The sequence below is a fragment of the Grus americana genome, chromosome 2, assembly GCF_028858705.1.
Source record: "Grus americana isolate bGruAme1 chromosome 2, bGruAme1.mat, whole genome shotgun sequence".
Classification (NCBI taxonomy): Eukaryota; Metazoa; Chordata; class Aves; order Gruiformes; family Gruidae; genus Grus; species Grus americana.
Genome location: NC_072853.1, coordinates 110,346,171 through 110,369,490, shown reverse-complemented (window position 1 = coordinate 110,369,490; position 23,320 = coordinate 110,346,171). Strand labels below are relative to the sequence as shown.

The following is a 23,320-nucleotide window of genomic DNA, read 5'->3' as shown; positions in this document are numbered from 1 at the left end:
ATCAAAATAGAACTTGTAAGATTCTGATGAGATGAAAAAAGTTTTACTGGATGGCACAATGCTCACTGCTTATGCACTGGGACAGAAAGCTAAAAGATGTAGATTGCAAGTAATTGTCTGCCATACCCTAACCAGCTCTTCTTTTCTTTTTGTTCCTGGATATATTCTTCATTAGAAATAATCAGCTGTTGTTATAATTGGCACATATATTTGGCCAAGCTAAGCCATGACATTCTCAGATTCAGACACAAGATATTTTTCTCCTGCTTCTTAAGAATGGGGATTAATTAATTTATACATATCCACCTTTTTCACAATTTGTCCTAAGGAGTTTAGGATGAATTTTTGACTACTATAGAAAAGTGAGCTTTTGTGATTTTTCTGAGAGAATTAAGCGCTTTCCGTAAAACCCTCCATCATCTCTAAAGGTTACTCCTAATCAAGTCACAAGCACCAAGAAGTGGGACAAAAGGTCTTAGTTGACAGGTCACTGGAGATAGAAAGCTGGAAAACTGGATTCAATTTTCAATATGGTATTGAGTCCCTGAGTACCTGGGCAAATCATTTCACTTCCTCATGCCTTTGTCTCTCTCTCTCTGTAATGTAAGAGTAATATATGTTGAGATCTAGCTAAAGAGTGTGACATGAGATGTAGTCTGAGATTCACTAATGGAGGATCAGAGCCTATATAAAAAGCAAGGTATGTTATTATTCCTCATCTTATGGATTCTTCTAAAAATAACTATTTCCACCAAAGACTTTGTATGTCAGCTGCCCCTCATCATCGAAAATTTCGAGAATACACATAGCCCTAATAATCTGATTTAAGATATATAATCTGAAGGAAAGAAATCAAGCTACTGCAGTACCACAGTCTGGTATAAAACTGTACAGACCAGTATCAAGCATGTTTAAATACTAGGCTTATTTTCACATTTACTTCACTACCATTTCCCCCTCTCCAAGATGACTATAAAGTAGGAATTATCAAAACAATCAGTCAAGAGAAAGCATCTTCAAGTAAGCTTTAGCTGACTCACCACCGGATTTTTATCCCTCAGATAGGAAAATACACCTAATTATAAAACAGTGGCTTTAAAATCACCCTGCATTTCCAGAGTTCCATGGAGAAACACTGCCAAACTTCAAGGAGAGAAGATCTCGTTCTCACTCCCCCAGCTGAAAGTGAAGTTTGCATGGGAGCAAGCAGATGCAGGCTCTTGGCAGGAGATGCCTCTGGGCTTCCAGGAGGAGACACCAGCAGGGCGTCAGTTTCACTGAACTGCAGGGGTTGTCTCAGCCTGTCTCAGAAACATGAGCTCCTACCGTCTTTCAAGATGAGAGATTTGAACATCATTACGCATGGGTTTCCAAGTGCTACAGAAATGAGCAATTACATTTGCTTCATTATCTGAAGACTGTGGCTTGGGCTGATGCTTGTGAATGCTGCTGTCCTTGCCGCAAAAGAGCAGAAATTTAGTAGGACGAACATCTCAGCTGCACATTTGAATTGTATTACCAATGTCAGTCAGCTCACCATAGTGCTGACAATTATTTCTGACCATTTAGTGCCTTTAAGAGACTACACTAAATACCTAAAACTGACTCAATTTCCCAGGTGACTTGAAATAAAAAAAATTGAATGTTTAAGTATTTTATCTCAGAATTTTCTAGGGATATGTTTGACAGTTCAATGTGCTTCCATACTGGAAGCACTTAAAAACTTCCCAGACTATTGTTGGAAAACTTGTTTTCTAAATCAACACCTTCTAATACTTTCCCAAGGAGATGCAGAACACGTTTAGTACAGTAATCTGGAATTAGGTTTAAATACAAAAGAGAATTAAAAAAACCCAGAGAGACTTTCATGAAGTGTGTTACTATCAATAAATTACAACGGAGATTCAATGTTGCCCTGATACTTCCATATCACTGATCGCGTGTGAACAGGTAAGAAAGGAGATTCATAAGTCAGACACATGAAAGATCAAGAAGTGACGCAGGCTGAATGGCATTATGAATTCAGTCGATATTACTGAACTTACAGAAAATTGATAAAATATGTGCAATAGAGATGATAAGCTACTCTCTTTAACTGCATAGGTCCTGAAGTACACCTTCATTTGTGGTGTACATCATCCAGCACAATGGAGTAGCTGGCTTTGTTTATGATAACTCAGGCTGCTGCTCAAGAATTCTGCCTGTGGCCACCCATCTCTCACAATGGGAATGTACCAGACTCTCCATATTCCCCATGGGTTTTCAAGAACCAGTGAACACAGGCACGTTAAGGCTGCATGCAGTAGCTTGCAAACTTACAACACCTGGAAGTAACTCCCACCCAATCCTGAATGGACAGCAGGGTCTGGGACTTCACGCACAGACCTACTGGACTCAGAAGGTCTGAGTGCTCCCTCAGTGCTCTTTTAATTGCTTTAAAGTTTCAGCTGATACCCTGGGTATAGTGAATGCCTTATCAATTTTATTCCCAGTTCCCGGGTTCCTCTAACATAAAGGAGACAGGCAGCTCCTCCTTAAAGAAATTCACCAAGCTCGCAGGTAATGAGACTGTCTGCTTGTAGCATCATTGCCACAGAGGACTAATTCCAGATCTTCAGCTGCTCTCACTTCACTCTGAAGTACCTCCCCCAGTTGAGGAAAAACTGCTGGTGGTTACAAAGACGAGAAAAAAAATGTACCTTTTTTTACCAGAGAGGCTTCCTCTTTTCCCTGCCCCAAAAGGAACGTGATAGTGGAGAAAAGACTGAACAAGGCGACCTCATTATTAAGAGCCTAAGGAGAGACAGCTGCTGCAATACAGCTTTTAGATGCATTTATCTAAAAATCTTGAAGTTGCTGTGAGGTAGGAAGACCTCAGACTCATAATACAAGGACGCATTTCATTGCCAACACTGTGGTTACTAGTAGAGAATTCTGCAAGCTAATTATTATTCAATCTGATAACTAATTCTTTCATCAGAATAAAAGAATTCCCCTCTGGGTGTAGCTCCTTCTTCTCCCTCAGGTACCTGACATTGCTGAAATTGAAGGCCATAATTCAATTAACAATGGATGGGAACTTTTAATGAAAATTAACCATTCAGAAACAGATGTTGATGCCACAGAAATACAGATACTCCCGATGAAGCATCACAGGACAGGAAAATGCAGAGACATCTTAACTTGGAATTAGACACCAGATGAGATACTATACTTACATCTGTAGACCACAATTCAATGAAGTGCTTAAGCACATGCTTAATTTCATTAATCTGCTTTGCCATATGCTTAAACTTATTCTGTACTTGTAACATTATTAGCCAAAAGGTATACATTTTTGCACCAGTAAAAAAACTTCCCTGATTGCGAAACCACCTTTGGATATCTGTGATTTCTGATGGCATACACAAAAGCGATGCCTAGATTTCGGGATATAGTAAATAAAATGTGAAACAGACTCCATGGCTGGGGCTGGAACTAATGCTAACTGTTTGCAAACCGGCACTACTGAAAAGCTGGCCACAGATCACCATGGGCTCATGTGACTCATGGTTCAAAATGACTAATGCGAATGCCAGGCTTCAAGTTTAAAAAGCAGAAAATGAAGGAGAGTTGGAAACACAAGGCCTACATAAGGTTGTATGTTGGTGTCCTGGTTTCAGCTGAGAGGGTTAATTTTCTTCATAGTAGCTAGTACGGGGATATGTTTTGGATTTGTGCTGGAAACAGCGTTGATAACACAGGGATGTTTTTGTTCTATGGACCTATTGTTGAGCAGCGCTTACACGGAGCTAAGGCCTTTTCTGCTTCTCACGCTGCCCTGCCAGCAGGATGGCTGGGGGTGCACAAGGAGTTGGGAGGAGACACAGACAGGACAGGTGACTCAAACTGACCAAAGGGATATTCCATACCATATGACGTCACGCTCACTTTATAAGGAGCTTGGGGGAAGAGGGAGAGGTGGGGAGTGGCGGCGTTCGGAGTGATGGCGTTAGTCTTCCCAAGTAACCGTTACGCATGACAGAGCCCTGCTTTCCTGGAGATGGCTGAACACCCGCCTGCCCATGGGAAGCGGTGAATGAATTCCTTGCTTTGCTTTGCTTGTGCGCGCGGCTTTTGCTTTACCTATTAAACTGTCTTTATCTCAACGCATGAGTTTTCTCACTTTAACTTTTCCAATTCTCTCCCCCATCCCGATGTGGGGGAGTGAGCGAGCGGCTGCGTGGTGCTCAGCTGCCGGCTGGGGTAAAACCACGACAGTTGGCAACTTTTGAAAGTTTTATGATCACTTTTTTGGGGAATATAAAATCAACATAGCGAGCTCTGTTTTTAACTGTATCCCTTGTCCCCATTATTCATTATTCCCTTTTGTAAAGCTGTTGCAGAATCTCATCAGATCAACAATTAGGGACTTTTTTTTCTTATTTCCGATAGAAATTTCTCCATCACTGGTTTAAAGCAATTTACTCTTGTTCTAACATTGGCCTTGAGCTTAAACAGACTGTTCATCTCCCTGGCATTTACCCCTTCAGTGCATTTAGAGACAGCAATCATTTCTCCTTTCAGCACTTTTTCTGAGAGGTTATACAAGAGACTAAATCAAATCTCCCCTTGTAAGGGGGGATCCCTTCTGTCTCATGAACAGAGATCGGAGTGGACAGAACTACTATTTCTGAACATGGCCACATAGTCTTCTGTATCAGGAGATTCCAGATTTTTCTCAACAGATTCTTGTACAATGGCTCTAACACCTCTTTCAATCTACCTGCATCTCCACAAGTGTGCCATAATCATTTAGGTTGAAGGGGTCTCAGGAGGTCATTGAGTGCAGCCTTCCATTCAGGTTTTGAACACTGCCAGGGCCGGAGATTCTCTGGGCAACCTATTCCTATACATAATTATCTTCATAGTAGAAATTTTTCCTTATAGTTACCCAGAATCTCCCCTGTTTCAGTTTAGGACCATTCTCTCTCACTCTTCTGCTGTGCACCTCAGTAATAAGCCTGGCCTCATCTTCTTCATAACCTCCTCACAGATTCTGGAAGATTACTATTAGGACTCCCCAAAGCCTCTGTTCTCCAGGCTGAAGAAGCCCAGTATCCTCAGCCTCTTCTCATTGAGCACGTGCTCCAGCTCCCAACCACCTTGGTGACCCTCCACTGAACTTGCTGCTTTGACATTCAGAGCTGCCTCCTACAGGATCCCTTCTACTGTGAACTGCTCATTCCCATAAAGGGCCACCACTCTTCTCTTCTTCCTTGCCTGTGTTTCCCAAAGAGCTGCTAGTTCCCTATCACAGACCTCCAGCCATATAAGCTACCCCACCACTTCTCAGCTTTTCCAATGATTTCACAGTTCTTGTGGCACCAGCTACATAGCCAGCTGTTAACTCACAGGTTGTATCTGCACCTCCCCAAGCATCTCCCCTTCGTCCGCAGGACTGAGTGAAACACTACCTACCCAGGCTTGCATGTAGGCTCGCCTTTGCCTAAAGTGCTCTGCGGTCTGTCTTGATTTACTTCAGATTTCCCTTGGCAGTGTCACTGTTGTCCACGTAGATGAGCAGCAAAAGGTAACAGTTCAAGGGCCAGACGAGCCTTAGCAGTCTCTCCACAACATCCTGGATGCAGACCCTTGCAAAGCAACACAACTCCTGTGAAAGCATGTCTGGTCAGCAGATGGGTGCCTTTGTCTCCTGCAGAAGGTTATCTCCAATCACTGTTACTGGCTGCTTCCACCTGCCACTAATGCTCAGACAGTTCTCCCAGAAGGAGCTTGTTCCCTTTCGCTGGCTGAGGGCATTATACCAATTCTGTAAATTTAGATCTGAGGATGGAGAAAGAGCCTTTCTCCTGCTGCCAGAAGTCACAAGCTTCCAGCCTCCTTTTCTGGCTTTAACCGGAACACATTCACTCCAAACATCTTGATTTTAAGATTAGGAGTAGGAAGCTCATGCTCCCACGGAGATTATTTGGCTCAAATGCACTGTTGGCAAGTATTTTTGATTGCAGTTGAAGCGAGAGTGACAGACACATTATAGCCTTAAAAAAAATTGAAGAACTCATTCCCTGATGACCATCTCCTGTTGGGATGTTCTGTTACAGCAGAGTGAGAGCACTGAAGTCATGTAACCAGTTGTTACCAACATGAATAAAATTTGGATTGCAAAGTAAATCACTTCCCATGGCAAGGCTGAATAGTTCTAGCTAAATCTTGTTTATCAGGGTAGTACAGCACTTCCCCTAGAACCTCAGATATTACTAAATATTATCATTCTTTGGCATTGATCCTTTTTTAACAATAAGTGTAAATGTAGAAAATCCATACTGTTGACACGACTGCCCTGGCAGATACAGAATTAACAGTGATACTCTAAGGGATTGGAAAAGCCTAAGCAATCGCATAAAGGGATTGAACTTAAGAGAGAACATATTTTCAAATATAACTGAGGTCAGAATATGGATGCTCACCTTCTGCAACTTCAGCTAATGCCAGTACTCAGATGTGAGCAGAAAGGATCGTTTTTAAGTTTTCCTCTAAAGGAATCTGTCAACCCTTCAGGCTTGGTCAACCATTAAGTATTCAGCATTCTGATTTTTTTTGTTTTTGTAGCAGATAATAATTTATCACCTGCTATCACTTCAATTTTTACTGTCATTTGCATTCAGTCTAGGAACAATAATATTGATTTTCCCTGCTATATATTTCATTGTACGCAATATTTTCCAGACATTTATCTTCATTCCAAAGAAGGCTCTGCCACAGATTACAAGCTTCTGATACCTGCGAGTTTCCCTACAGAACTTTCTGTAATGCCAGGGAGAGAGTAAAAAAATCCCACCCCCCCAAATTATCACTGAAATCTGTTTAATACTTAAAGATGAAAGGTCTTACTACAAAAGTTTGGTGAAATTCACCTCAAGCAAGGCAGTAAGATGCCTTCAGAGAGACAGTGTCACTTAGTGGGTAGCACCAAATCCTAGGACTTCAGAAATTTGAACTAACACAATAAAGCTGAACAAAGAGTTATAATGCAGCAATAATTTATGGGTGATGCATAGGCATGCTGAAGTAGACATCATCCCAATAATTTCCAATACTACACCGATGAGGCCACTTTGGTCATTGGTAGAACTGCAGAATCAAGAGGAAATACTGCAGGACCCAAAATGAATAGATGAAACCAGAATGACAAGAGGGCATTGATGAATTAATGTTTTATAGCATCAAATGTAACTGCTGGGAGGAGACGAATCCCACGGAAAATCTTCAGGGCAGCAGTGGCTGCTTAAGTTAGAACAAGAATATTTTTTACAAAACTAAACTAAAAAATTAAGATATCGTGATGTGCTGAGAAAAGACAGTTGACAGGATCCAAGAAAAATCCAGAGGGAAAAAAAAAAGGAAAGAAGAAGAAACAAGATTAGAAAGAGAAAATAAGATCCTGCTGTATGATGATTGATTAGTAAGGGGAGTGGCCTCTGATCAGGCAAGTCACAGAAAGTGTTCATAATTATCCCTCTAAGTACCCTTAGTCCTTTATGTCTAATGGTTAACCCTGAAACTTCAAAACATTGTATTACTGCTTCTAGGTGTCAGACAAATATTTTAAACCACAGTAATAATCATAAAAATACTACGAAATCAATCTGTAACACACCAGTCTATAAGACTAAGAGAAATTCATACAGACAAGCATTTCAATATTTTTTCTTTTTTAAAGTACCTGGTAGAAAGCTTATTAAATTATGTACAAAATACTTACTTATGTTGATCAAATTTGGAATCGATATTAACATTCTTTTAAAATGCTTTTTCATTTTTGGGGGGATGGTGCAGGGGGGGAGTGTGTGTGTGTGAAAAATCTATTCACAAAAAAATTTATGAATTCTTTAGCTTGCTACAAAATCTCCATATAGGATCAAAGTCCTACCTGGAAAAACCCATAAAACTAGAATGAACACATGCGTTCACATTCCAGCTTTGTCCTGTTTAGTTACAGAAGAAAGATTAAATGAACACACAGCAAGTGAAAATACTGCTGTGGTCTTCCTCAGCTTACCGCTACAAACAAAACAGGAGAAAGTTTTACCAGCTTCCTACTGATCTCAGTTTAAGCATCAGTTTCTAGCAATAAGCAAACGTCAAAGACAAACATTATATGTTTGCTGCTGATTATTTGACATAAAGCAGGCAGCCTGTCCAGCAGAAGAATTGTTTTATGGTATGGAAAATTATTAATACTACATTGCACACAAAAAACCAAAGTATCAGAGTACTGAAGAAATAAGTTTGTTAAGGGTGGGGATGAAAAGAAGGATTAAGACTTCAAAGGAAACACAAGTAATTGACAGGTTTGGGAAAAAACCCAGCTTTAAGAAAATTAGCTTTTTAACAGAAAACTTCTCGTGGTTTCCATAAAGCAGCAAAATAGGTATCATCATATTAACAAGATCATATTACAACAGCTAGGGGCAACAATAGAGAGCAGAAACCTCATTGGAAGAGTTTTATTTAGGGACAAGCTTCTCCTAGATGATCATCCATCAGCTGCTGTAGTAACTAATAAAAAATCTCAACAAATACTGAAAAATTTTGAGAGCAGTACTGCTGGAAGTTACCAAATGCTAGATATTGATTCAGAAGCAAACTGGATTACTCCAGAATTTGGAAATACATAAGTAATCCAGTTAGATTCCTTACATCATCTTCTTTTGCAGACAACCATTAAGATGTGAATTTAAAAACAGCTGTGTGATTAACATATCCTGCTATAGAGTATTACTTGTTTCTTAAGAATTATGAGCAGATGAAAATCTCATTTAGTAAAGACTATTCTTTTTCACCTGGCAATGATGGTTTGGTATTTTCCTTTCGTCTCTGAAATATAAGTATTTTTTTGAAGTGATTACCTACAAGCTAACAAATTGACTTACGAATTTCTTGTAATCTGTTTAAGCATAGGCTGTAGGATGAGACTTAGAAGAAAAAATATTTTGCATACGTCTTCATTATACAGAAGTAATCCGTAGCTATCAGATGTCATCCTCTGCAAAAAAAGTCCACAAAAAATCCACATAATTTCAAATGTTTCAAAGTTGTTGCAGATTGCACTTTTAACTGATGCTAAATAAACTGCTTGAAAGCATATGAGGGTTTCAAAAACTAATTATTGTTTCTAAGATACTATTTAAGCTTTGTATATTTCATATTACACATTTACTGATGCTGGAATAGAACTAAGTTACAAAGAATTCAGTTGTTAAGAGAAAATCCCACTAAAATTTTTCCTTTGTAACAGTGAGAAGCAAGATAGCAAGTAAATATTACCCAGAACAAGATGTGCTTGACAAAAATTAATTAAATTTGGATCAGTGATATCTAGTAAAACACAGAAATCCTGTGGTAAAGAGGAAGCAACACCACTTCATAGCCATAAATTACCATGCAATAAATCTGAGTCACCTGGACCTGGAGCCTTTTGAAGGTCCCATTTACACAGGCCCACTACAAAAACACATGATAAGAATGACTGAATGATCATTAGGCCAGCTGGATTTTCCCAGGAAAGAAGAAAAACACAGGCTCTAAGTCTTATTTCAAGAACAGAGGTTGAGCTGTAACCAAATCCTCAAAGTTTCTTACCAAAGAAGGAAACTAAGGCAGCTAAACTACCAACATAGCAACTTTTTTTCTGAGAAGCCATTTAAATGTGCTACTGAAGCTCCGGAAGCACAAAATCCCTTTCTGCAAGGATTTCTGTGAAGGAATCAGGCTCCTAGAGAAGGGCTTGAGTAAGACTTTTCCACTGCTACTATTTTTGACATTGGCAGTGTTTCTTGTCCAGCTGAATGGCTCGCTTTCTCATAGAGAAAGTCACAAAATTATGTATTTATAGAAAAACAAAAAGTTGTATATTTGTGAATTCCATAGACGCGCATTCAAGTGACCTACAAAGGAGCTCGAGGCACAGAGACTTGTTGCTTTGCCAACCAGATTAACTTCCAACAGTGCTCTTTGAGAGCAGACACCAAACAGGAAAGAGCGCCTTTCAGGAAAATAAATATTTTAAGTACCAAATATATGTTTAAATATTAAATATATGTTTAGATTCCCTCCTTGGCCACTGGGACCTTTTTGCAACCGAATCTACCCACAAAACATACTAATAATACAGAAAAAGGAGACATTAAAGATTATCCCCGAATTTCCAAATTCCGAAGTTATCCCCCAGGAGAGGCACACTCACTAAGGATTTTCTCCAGAGCGTCAGTGCAAGTCAGGTCTACTTCTTACACATATGAGGCGGTACAGAACTGATCTGATAACTCGTTCTTGAAGTTCCTGTGAAATTCAAGGAACTGGCTGCCAGAAGAAAACTCAGAAGTTGAAGGTATATACCCCGAACTTCCCATTAAACTCTACTCTATAAGAACAGACACAAAGCAAACCAAACAACATCGGCATAGAGAATTGCAGCAACAAATTCCAGAAGGCTTTCCAGTCTTGTACCTTCCCTTACTTCTATCTATTGCAGTGTCCCCATCTAGGAGCAGATGTCCATGCCTACTCACTCTGTCTGCATCTGTAAAATGGTTCAGGTAATACCCTCTGGACCTCAAGCCAACTGGCACAGCCCTGCTCATATGCATACGCTCTTCTCTCTTGTCCCCAAAACGCTCTGAAGCAGTTACTAAACTGTGCCCAGGCACTGTCTGTGAGAACGATAGCTGGCTCCCACTAAAACTGTGCTTGGGACCATGCTAACTAATTAGCTGCACAGCCTACTGTATGGCAATATTTATGTTAATTAAGGGCCTTATTAATACTGTTGTTACTATTACCATAATACTATGTTCCACCTCGGTGCAGAGCTGAGGATGTAACGGTGTTTTGTAAAAAACTAAACGAGCCTCACAGTACCCATTCAGAGAAGGATGTGGGTTTTATCCAATTTACAAACTAGGACACTGTGAGATCAAAAGCCTATACAATTTACGTCTCTTCAATGAAATGGTAGGAAACAGCCAAGAATAAGGGATGGGACTGCTGATTCTTATTGCTCATATTTAGCTGCTGGACTACCATCTATGATGTTAAATTATTCATCATTTGTCACAGGGAAGGCAGGCATGCACTCACAAGAAAAGCTGTGTGCAAGAAAAAGGGTTATCAAAGTATTCACATTCTTTCAAAAGAGTTAGCTAACTGACAAAAATATGCTGCTGTAACACATTTTCATGTGGAGGTAGCAATTCTTCTCCTCTACATCCCAGGGCTGGAATCCTGTGTGGGGAAAACTGAACTGCTCAGTATAATGTAAAAGACAGGCCTCATTAACTCTTGGACATCTTCTCATTTCTTGGTCATAAATCCTATTACCTTGTATTACAAACTGCCATAAAACTCACAGATAAAAGATAATTTATGCTCAGTGTACAGAAGCTAATGTTTCTGTACTCCTGAGAAGCACACTACCAGAAAATGAGAAAGTATGTGTGTGAAACCTTAAGCCATTCATATTGAGCATGGCTAGCATGATAAACATGACTCTAAGGGCCTAATGCTCTTCAACCAAGGTATATTCTAATGGTAATTGATATTACCAAAATTTCAAGCATAAAATGTATGGACTGTTGCACAAAATATTCTGCTTATAAAGAGTGATTACTCTTTATTAAGAATTCAGGCTTTCCTCCCTTCCCCCACTACAGAAAGAAACATGATGGCTATTCAGTACAAAGATACTTTTTTTCCCCCCTTTTTTCTTTTTTTCTTATTAAATTCCAGTCATCACATTAGAAAATGCTTCAGAGCAAGCATCACCTCCTGGAATTCTTACACAATCTCCCTATTTCTGACTCCTATCCTAATTAGTGTTGCTTGGCACACAAAAACTAACAACCCTTGGAGTTGGCAAAATCAGACAGCTCAATCTCTTATTTGCTTCTTCTTGGAAGCAATTTAAAGTCTTCAGACTTTGGCACTGATTGTAACTGTGTTGGTTATCTGCTGAAAGGAATATTTTGCTTTGGTGAAGACTGAGCAAAAGGTGCATTAAATTTAGGATGTTTGTCATTAGTTTTCCTTTCCCATTCAGATGAGAGAAAACCTTTCACTGTCAACTGAAAACTTCTGTAGTTACGGACTATGTTCTCATTGCTTGGGCTTTTCCATAGGTGCACCTCATTTCATGCCTGCCTTCTTTTCTTGAATACTTGTTTAGTAATTTGATCTATATTGGAATTCATTTATCTAAATTTAGATACTTAGAGTGTATACCTAGATCTACCACCCAATTTCATCAGAGTCCACAGAGGCAGATATTTATGGGGTGTAATTCTTCCCATCTTTTTCCTCTTCTCTACCTCTCAGCATAGTTTATCCTTACAGGTCAGAAAAGAATATAAAAGAGTTTACTCCTGTGTAGTTTTCTTCCCTTTCCATACCAAAACATTTTCCCCTAATATATTTCAAAAACTTGCACTGTCTGTCCATCTGTCTCCCAAGAGATGCCTCAGTACTCGAAATGCCAATTACCCTTACATTCAGTACTTGGAAAATTTTATTGGCTGAGTAAAAAAGGCTTTGTCTACCTGGTCCTCCTTGCTTGGTAGTCTGCAGTGGATTCCAAATCAGGTATTGTCTTTGCTGTCTTCCTTTATCACCCTGAAGACTTTTAGCAAGTCCTATAACACTGTGGACCCTTTACAAGTGTGTTAAATATTGATATATTTCTTCTGCTGTACCCCTCTATTTCAACATTGTAGTAATGTGAAATAACTCTCTTTCAAAGCAATTACTTAATAGATTTTATGGTGTACTTAGATATCTACTCAGAGTCCTCCTCTTAGTTTCTGCATTGCTAGCTAAAAATTCAGCAGCTTGACTTGTTATTCCCCTTTGTATCCTTCCGAGGGCTGTTATGAGATTACCAGTTTATCTGGTCTATCCAAATATTTTAGCCTCTGCCTACATACATGTGATAGAGAACTAGTACTAGTCTCCTGCTATAGTGAACAGAGGACTAATGCTATTTTGAAGAAAAAACATGGTTATATTTTGCTCATTTATTTTATCCAAAGAATCCAATAAAGATCAGATTCTTCCTCTTCAAGAGAGAAAGTTTTCAGATCTGCATTTCATAGAAAAAGCAACATGCTTGTAACTTTATCACTTGCATTAGCATTTGAATCTCAAAACCTTGCTTCATTTGTTGCACAGTTTCCAGACTTGCATTTCAAAAAGTCAGTGGGTCTCCCACTGTGTTCAACTCCCTCCTACCTTGATTTTAAATTACAAAGGGGAGAGGGAAAAAATAGAAAATGCCATGATTGTGGCTGTTTACAAGAGAAAAACATCACACTGAACTCGATAAAAAAAAAAAAAAAAAAGAGTACTTCCAAGCTTAGGATCCTCATTTCTTTCTGTGTATAAACTACTCACTTGATTCTTATCTAAACTATGCAGGATTAATGTTATTACCTTCCAGTACCTGAAGGGGGCCTACAGGAAAGATGGTGAGGGACTGTTTACAACGGCATGTAGTGATAGGACAAGGGGTAATAGCTTTAAACTGAAGGAGGGTAGATTTAGATTAGATATAAAGAAGAAATTCTTCACTATGAGGGTGGTGAGGCACTGGAACAGGTTGCCCAGAGAGGTTGTGGATGCCCCATCCCTGGAAGTGTTCAAGGCCAGGTTGGATGAGGCTTTGGGCAACGTGGTCTAGTGGTGGGTGTCCCTGCCCATGGCAGGGGGTTGGAACTAGATGATCTTTAAGGTCCCTTCCAACCCAAACCATTCTGTGATTCTATGATTCTATGAAACTGGAAGGGTAGTGAAGTGATGTTCTTAGTAATTGTAGGCAACCCACCTCATGTCATACAGTAAGTCCAAATTACTTGGTCCAACCCAAAGTATTCTATGATATGATCTGGAAGTACCATGATGCTGACAGTGACATGTTTAAACCAACAATGGAAAGCAGTTTTGTGTCAAAGTTAGCATTAACTGTTTAAACAGCCTGCCCCTTATATCTGCCCCTTACTTCTGAACAGCAGAAACAGCCTGAAGTTACAGAATTCAGTTACTGGCAATGCAGACTGACAGCCAGGAATGGAAGAAAAAAAAAATATCCTGTGGAACTCTCCCCACCAACAAAAAAAGTATTAAATGCTTCTTGTATGGTATTATTAAAAACAGAACACAAAGAAGTTTCCAACAAGCCCAAACAATTAACAATCTGCCATTTAAATGCACAGATCATGAATTTTTTTCAAGTTGTAAAGTGTTTAATTATTCATTGAAGACTCTTCTGAAAGCAACCTTAGGCGTGGCATAAGGAAAAGATGAATGAAAAGAATTAAAAGTCTTTCCAGTCCAAGTAAGTGTTTTGTAAGCTAAATTGGGAATTCTCCATCTTATTTCAGCTTTTAAGTATGTTCAAGAATAGCCTAAAATTAATTTACAGTGGTCAGTGGAATACTGCACCCACAGGTCAATCACAAGCGAGCTACTCCTTCCTTTCAGATTTTAACCACAGTTATCCTTTAGTCTTCTTTTCCCCTCACTCTGCTGCCTCTATCCATTTAGCTGTGCAACTAATGAGCAGAGTCATTCCTCATCATACTGGCAAATAAGCTCCCGTGCCTACTATCTTTCCTGCAGACACAGTGCTTCAAAGTTGTTAATACAGCATCTGCCCCTGTGGATTTAAATCTATAATCTCATAGAACCTTATTAATGCTTCTCTCAAATTACAATGAAGCACGTGTTGTGCAGGGTTTTGTCAAATTTATCTGTGAATGTTATTTATTTTAATGAAATAAGCTTTCCAAGATAAAATGGGAAAGTTAGTTAAGCTTCTGGAAACCCTGACATCAGGAAAAGATATTTCCAAACAAATAAATGAATCACTGTTAGAGAAGACTCTTTGATGCTTAGATTTGCCTTTAATTTAAAACTTAGAAGCAGAAGCCCAGCAAGATCTTTTGTGTGTGTTGTTTTATGAATCAATAAATGGAATAACAGACCTGAAAAACCACAAAAATAACACATCTTAAATAAATTCCCTTGTTGATCCTAGCTGGATTCCCATCATAATGAACTGCACCACTCAGACCACCTGAGAGCTCTGCCTGATGTATTTGTCAGGAACTCCCTCATATCTTCCTCTTATGGCTTTCTTTTGTTCCTCTTACTGTAGACATCCTTATTTCTACTCAACGTGCAAAAGGGCTGTGTGCTAATTTTAAACTTACTGGAATCTAATTAAAAAGTTTAAAAACTTTTTTTCATTTACAATCAAAAAACCTGTATTTACCCAAATTCAGTTTTCATACCTTCTGGATTTCTAGGTTCCTCCCCTTTTAAACAAATCTATGCTGAATAAATTAAACACAATCTTTTCCAAGGCAGGAATGCAGAGCCCATAATTTGCTGTCCACTTCCCTGCAATATATTTTATATTTAGGCTCTGACCCTACAGAATACACTCAAGAAAATGAGCATCTAATGGTGCAAAACTTACAGGGCCAGGGTGGGTGGGAGGTCAGTTTTATTCTGAAGTAACTTTTCACAACACTTACAGGTTGAAGCAGGTAAATCAGCGAGCACTCCTGGATAACTATCACTGGAAAAGGAGTGATATTTGTTGCATGAAAAAGCGTTTCCACTGATGCCATTGTTTGGTCAAAGCGTCCTCCAAGTCCACCCAAAGTCACAATCATATCAATCTAAAAGATAAAATAAAAACAGTCACTGAGAAAACTTTCAGGCATGATCTCTAGACCCTGAAAATCGACAATAAAATCACCTTGGAAAAAAAAAAAGAAAAAAACCCCCTACTGACTATACAAAAGCAAATGTCAAATACAGTTATTTACTCCCATTACTGATAAATACCATTATGTGATTCTTGAGGCTGAGTATTAAAGCTCAGTAAATTCACGACCAACATGTGGTGCTTTTAGAAAGGACATAACCATTCTCCTTAAAATACAGGCCAGTCTTTGCAGATATTTATCTGTCTGCCATGAATATATAGAGCCTAAGATACATCACTCCACTAAGTGTGGTATATCTGAGCCTTAGTATCTTTCATCCCCAGATCTTAACTTCATTTCAGTATTATACTCACAGTTTACAGAGCAAATAAAGGAAATTTCAGGTTAAGGCCATTATATGTTGTTCTCATTCTTGCCCCAAAGTGTTTTAATGCACAAGCAATCCCACTCACATGCTGGCTCTATTCAAGATTAAAAGTACTACTGAAGTAGGAGGTTCCAACCCAAGCGACCACGCACATCATCTCCCGCCTGTCGGGGACAAGGACAGGGACAGGAACAAGACCCTCTCCTGTCCCATCCCAGGCCCTCAGAGAGCACCACTTGACTGTGTGCAACAGGCCATGGAGTCAGACTGCTGTTGCTCAGTTCTCTCACACTCCATCAAGCTTCTGAACACTTTATTTCCTATAAGCAGAAAGGGAGTATTTAAAAGCCTTGGTTAAGAGCTTTTGGGTCCTCAGATAAAAGGTCACTGAGTGCAAAGTATTATGATTATTACTTCCATAATGTGGATCAGTTATGTTAAGTAACTGTATTTTTAAAAGCTACCACTGAGTAACTCATATCTAAAGCCCTAACACATTGCATCTCTAAAGTCTTTAGAAGCTGCCTTGACAGTGGCCATCTGGTGAAGTTCCCAACTTTATAGGGCTTAAGTCTACGGCTACTGTGATTACATAAAGTTTTACTCAACCCAGGAGCCACATAATGGTGCTCTGTGTATCTGGAATGATGTATTAATAGCATCAGCTTCTATTTTTATTACCAGGCTAGGGCTTTACAATTCTGTTGAATATTGGTTTGCATGAAAATTAAGCTCTTTTCCTTTTGGTGAAGAATTATACCATTTTTCCCATCACCACCAGGAAAATACTTCAGAAGCCAGACTGGATCAATATAACAATTATATTAGCGGCAAATACTGAAACAAAAAAGCTGTTCTTGTACTGCAGACAGTATGCATTTTCTGAGCAGGTTACAGATCACACAGACCTAACATACAACCAATTGAATATGAATGGTAGGAAAACCTATCCTTAAATAGGAGACAAACCAGCAAAAGCTACTGGCTAAGCCATAATACATCTTCTATTTTACTGATTCCAGTGTAGAAATAAACTGCATTTGTTTGACTGCTGATGACTGTGATTAAAAAAGATGGATAAATTATCTGAAAATAATAGTACTAAAAAGACCCACCCACAACAGTTGCCTACCGGTCAACTAGCAGTAAAAATGTCCCCCACCCCATTGGAGGCCATGGGGAAAATGTACTACACTAACTTGGAATCACAGTGACATTAAGGTGACTTCGCAAAGGATCAGTAATCCACATATATGTTGCTTTTCTTGTAAGCAATGGAACTGAAGCTTAAATATAAGCCTAGCCTAGTCTTCAAATAGCTGAGCAACTACTGTATAGTTTCTTGGTATAGATGTCTCACCATACATTAACTTGTTTGTTTTAGCTTTGATATTTTCTACAGTTTAAAAGGTAAGAATGAAGGAAACACAGAGTTCTCTCTGACTTGTAATTAAAATGATGCAATAACATTCTGAATGTGTCTTCTATCCCTTGTAAAACTGTCACTGTGTCAGAAAAATCCTGCGCGCTCATTCACATAGGTGTACTTACCATGAAGCACAGGACCTATCTGAAACAATGAAGTGCTCACTGACTGCATCTTTTTGTGATAGAGATTGCCAGAGTACTGCAAGTTGAAGAAAAACATAACAATTTCTGTATTTTAAAGTATGACAGAAGTGATCCCAAGGTCCTACTCCTTATTCAATAGCAACAGTGCAGTGATCTTGTGGATTAGTGCCCAAAAAGTAAGAAAATAAAACCTATCTAACATGGAGTAGGCATTCATAAAACAGAAGTTTGGGGTTGCGGTGTGTTGGGAGAAGGCTAATAAAGATATCTGAAAAGGTAATGTAGCTATTATTTAGGGTTTGCATGGATTCTGAAAATGAAAAATACAAGTACGTGACAGGTACACAAACAAAACCAGCTGGAGTGTAAGAGGAGCAGGAAGACAGAAAAGCTAGAATTCTGCATTTCTGTGATGGTTGACAGTCCTGCCTTTCACTGGATAGTCTTGGCAGCAGTGACAGGCATCCAGACACCGTAGGACTTTTAAAGCTTCTATTTGAAGGTCTAAGTATACACACTTTGTTTATTTAACAAAAAACACAGAGAGGCTAAGTCCAACAAAAACGCCAAGAGCCTTTTCATCTTAAAACTATCGCCTCTGTTAAAAAAACACAACACAAAACTCACAAACTAACAAAACAATCAGTTCCCTCCCTGCAATTACTGCTCCTCTTGCTCTGCCAAGCACTTAAGAAAATGGATGTGCCATGAAAGCACATACACGACTCTTGGTCATTCCAGAACCTAAGACAAAGTGAGTATCAAAGCACAGGACATTTATATATTCCCACACTTCAGACAGGAAAGGCCTTTCATTTTTCTACTATGATTTCCTGTATAACACAGGCTGCAGAATTATACTGTTACTGCTAATCAGCCCAGCAGGTAGCATTTGACTAACATGCTGTACTTCAATTGAAATGCCTATGCTTCATTTAAATGTCCTGTCACAAGTCCCCTTACACAATTTGTTTTCACACAGTGCCATTCATTTCCTGAAAAAAGGATATAAAATCCTAAATAACTACAAAGAAAAGCTTAGATCACTGCAGGCACAGTGTAGAGGGCACTGCATTCTCTTAGACCATCTATAACCTGACTTAAACATATTGCACAGCATCTTTAAATGCAAGCAAGCTTTAATTTACAGCGAGTTGAAGATCTAAGGGTGGGATTCAGTCATCTTTAAATGATACACTTATACATTTGCATATCTTGAAAGAGTTTTAGGAGTCACTACCAAACAGCAGGGCAGTTAAAAGGAGGAGGGAAGCATAAAGAAAGACTTTGTGCTGGCAATTCAGGGATGTATTTCTTCCTTCTCCCTTAAGCTGTAATTCAGAGGGTGCAATAACCAAGGGGAGCGGCAGCTGCCACCACGTCAGAATGAACTTGCTCAGGTTCCTGCTTCCACTCTCACAGAGACTACTGAAATGGACAACGTGGCATAAACTCTTTGCAGGCTTGCTAAATATTATCTTTCTGAGCAAACTGGTCCAGCTGACATTCCTCTTTCTGGTATGGATGGGTTAAATAAAAAGATTTTCAATATATGATTGAGGAACACGTATTTAAGGAGAAGGGTGAAGGGACACAGGAAGATGGGAACTGCCTGGAGTGGGTGAAAAGAGTGCAATATCTAGCTTTGTAATGTCAGCATCACCATGACATCTAACAGCTAAGTCCAAAGCTTGAACTGACAGCAAAGAATGCCCATTCTTTTCAAAACTGTGCTTGTGAACTCTGATAAGAAATCTTCTCCCTAGGGTATGGGTAGGGCTCTGGACAAACAACTCAAAGAACTTTCTTCCACATGAGCTCAGTTTCAGCCAGACAACTTGCAAACAAACATGCCTAAGTCTCAGAGAAGTGGGTAGGTGAAAGGGAACACATTGACTGACAACAACCAGTAGCATTGAATGAATAGTGAAAAAGACCTCCCCTAAAGGAAAAAGGGAAGGCAACAGTAATCAAGATGTCATCAAAGCTCTGAAGCCATGAATAAACCTCCATCCGAGACCATAAAGACCATCCACTGCTAATACCCAAGATATTTTTATGCCAATTACAGGTCAGACATTATATCTGTTTCAAACATAGCTTCCTTTTATCACCTTCTCATTTCACTGATATCTTTTCACCTTTCACAGCCTTTCTTCATTTCCTACCATTCATAAGCCTATTCCTTTAATTTAAAATTTTGGAGGAATATGATATAGAGAATAAAATTATTGCAGTAACATGCATAGTATGTTGAAGTATATTATATGCTGAGATACATATATATTGAAGTATATTATATGCTGAAATGCAAACCATTAATAGTAGTGTGAATGCTACATTTATTATTACTTTATTGCTTTGACACTTTATCAATTTTGACCAGTTTACACAAAAGCTTTTTTTTCTTCATAAGGCAATTTTGTCAAATCAGAACATGGTTTGAAAAATCCAGATACATCCTCTCTGGTCTCTGCATCAGCTTCAGTACTGAAGACTTTAAAATACAGCAGGCACTTTTCTTGATAACAAATGAGCTAGAGTAGATTTCAGCTCATTCTCCCATAGCTGTATTAGAGCTCTTGTGCTGGCCAGATCAGTCATTTTTTTATATCATCCACAAAATTGCTATGTAAATTTAATGAACTATTAAAATCCCACAACCCAATGCGGAATATATAGCAAGATATTGTCCATTTTAGTTGATTATACTGGCTCTCTAGCTCAGTGTTTTACATAAAAGTTATGGCATTCATTTCCTTTGGGAATGATATGCCCAGCCACACAGCAGCATCTGAACTTTGCTCAGGTAGAATCCCCTTTAGCCAGGATTCGCTCACTGCTTCAGCCATCTGACTCTTCATGGGAACAAGAGCTCTAAGTCGAAGGGTGCCATCCTGTCTGTGTACCTGAGATGATAACCTTCCACCAGCTTCGTCCTCACTAATTCCACTGATCTTTATATTATATTGTTCCAGCTCCTTCACAAAGCGTTTCTTACTTTTTATGTTCATTTTCTTACATTTTTACCCGAGTGCTTTCTCTATGTGTAACCGTTTTTATTTCAAAAAGAGGTTAATTCTTTCTTCTAATGACAATAAGCACGCAAATAGATTGCATTTGTCTGCTTAAAACAAGCAATATGTATGATGGTAAAATGGAAAAGAGAAAGATAATGTCAAAATCCAGTCACAGATTTGTACAGCTTGAAACATTTTAATCTTGGTTCTACTATTGACTTGTGTTTACATCTCTGGTCAAATGACTTGATTTCATTTCAGTGCTTTGGCTTTGCTCTCTCCCGCACATAAAAGGAACGTTTGAGGGTGGATGTAACATCATCTGGCATAAATTTTGTGGAACATAAACTTCATAACCATTGACTTTATTCTTTCTTACTTACAGAAACCTAATCTGAACTGCTGGACCCCAAGCAATCTGAATTTGACTGTTTGCTCTTGTGCTGAATATTCCTGTATGACCTTGATCAAACACCCCTCCCTGTGCCTCAGTTAGAGTAAGGACAGCAATAACTCCTGCTCTACTACTGCCGGTCAAGTGGAGCGCAGGTCTACAAGTCAAGCTGCATACAAGATCAGGGTCACTGGAATTCCTTATTGCCTCAAATTTTCTGAGTGAAGGGCTTGTCCCTACTCCATACTGTTACCGCTGTGAGTAGGCAAAAATGCACTAAAAGTCTTAGAGCAATCTGTTCACTGAGGCTTTGGAGGAAAATGTATGCTGGTTTTGACCTTGATGCATTTATTCTGTGCACAAATAAGGATTCCAGGACTATCAATCACATGTCTTCTGAAAAATCATGTAATCTTCTCCCCTTTTAAAACAGTATGAAAAGACATTCGTGCATATCAAGCTAACCTTTCTGCTCCCACAGCTGAACCACTGTAATCCACAGTGCTTACTGCACCCCCATGGAAATGTAAACCCAATCACTCTAAACTATCATATCCCTAAGAAATCAAGCCCTGGATTTTTATTAGTAGCAATGCAAGAGGCCCTCAAAAGATTATGCTAAAATGGTCTAGAAAATCTCTTTAACGATCTCATATCCACTCGCATCTAGTGCCAAAAGCTGTGTTTGGCACATGCTGTGTTTTTAATCTCTTCGTATACCGCCTCCAGGACTAAAAAAAGGAAGAACAAACTAACTAAAAAGTCCCATCAATGAACAACTCAAGGGAGGAAAAAAAGCGATCCTACCTTCTGCAAGAGTATCTGTTTGTTGTGAGCTTTGTATTTCACATTTCACTTAACTCGGCTGTCAGTCTTTACTGAAGTAGCCTTCCTTCCCCTCCCTCCAACATGTTTCCATGTTGTCACAAGATCAGCAGGACAACACAACCACAACTCACCGCTTCCCTGCCAGCAGGACCCTCACCCCGCTGTGCTGACGCCTGCCGTCCCATGGTCCTCAAGCAGAGCCAGCTGGCAGCCTATGCTGAAGGTTAACCCAGTCCCGCAGGGTCAGCAGGTGGGAAGGGCACTGCAGAGGGAAGCTCTTTACTGCGAAGACTCTCCCTAAAAGCCTCCGTTATTCCCCCAAAGGGATACAAATCATGATCCAGATCCGGGAGCCTTGCCTGGACCGTGGCTCCTGCTGCAGCATGCTGGCAGAGAGACAGTCTTGTACAGGAAGGTCCCTGGCTATTCAGGACCTGAAGTATCACAGACACTAATTTCTGCCCACAAACAGGATATACATCCCAAGACACATAGCAATGGGAGTATGTGAGCCTTTGCACACCTCCACGAGTCCTGACAACTTCTCTTTGATTTCCTTTACACTCCTGTGGTGGGTTAACTGTGGCCGGTGGCCAGGCACCCACCCCAGCCACTCTCTCGCTTCTCCTCCTCAACAGGATAGGGAGAAAATAAGACAAAAAGCTCATGGGTCGAGACAATAACAGGGAGATTGTTAATTACCAATTACCATCACAGGCAAAACAGACTCTACTTGGGGAAAATTGATTTAATTTATCGCCAATTAAAAGTCAAGATACAGTGAAAAAAAAGGCAAAACTAAACCCACCTTTCCACCACCCTTCTTTTTACCAGGCCCAACTTCACTCCTTCATTCCTGAGTCCTCTATCTTCCCCCTCCCCTGAGCAGCGCAGGGGAATGGGGAGCTGTGGTCAGTCCATACCAGCTCCTCTCTGCCTCTCCTTCCTTCTCACGTTGTTCCCCTGCTATAGCATGGTGTCCTCTCCATGGGGTACAGTCCTTCAGGAACAAACTGCTCCAGTGTGGGTCCCCCACAGGCTGTAGCTCCTGCCAGGAGCCTGCTCCTGTGTGGGCTCCTCTGCACAGGCTGCAGCTTCCTTCAGGTCACATCCACCTGCTTTGGCATGGGGCCCTCCACCAGCTGTAGTGTGGATATCTGCTCCATCGTGGTCCTCCATAGGCTGCGGGGATGGACACCTGCCCCAGCGTGGGCTCTCCACAGGCTGCAGCTCTCTCAGGAAATATTCACCTGCTCTGGCGAGGGCTCTCCAGGGGGATCTCAGGGGGGCGAGGCGGGGGGGAAGTGTGCGTGCAGCTGGAGACCCCCTCCTCCTCCTCCTCTTGCTCTCC

At 39.9% G+C, this 23,320-nt stretch overlaps 1 protein-coding gene across 7 annotated transcripts in view; it reads right to left on the bottom strand.

The window, feature by feature from the left end:
- The window catches only part of TPK1 (thiamin pyrophosphokinase 1), a 319,194-nt gene that overhangs the window by 97,502 nt on the left and 198,372 nt on the right, over positions 1 to 23,320 (bottom strand). For 6 of the 7 annotated variants that reach the window (XR_008575907.1, XM_054817003.1, XM_054816997.1 and 3 more), the window contains one exon: positions 15,591 to 15,737. The exons of the other annotated variant lie outside the window; for it this stretch is intronic. Coding sequence is in view for 5 of the 6 variants with exons in the window: in XM_054817003.1 (XP_054672978.1) it covers positions 15,591 to 15,737 (147 nt within the window). In the remaining variant the exon portion in view is untranslated. The remainder of the gene's footprint in view (positions 1 to 15,590; positions 15,738 to 23,320) is intronic. 7 annotated transcript variants of the gene reach the window in all.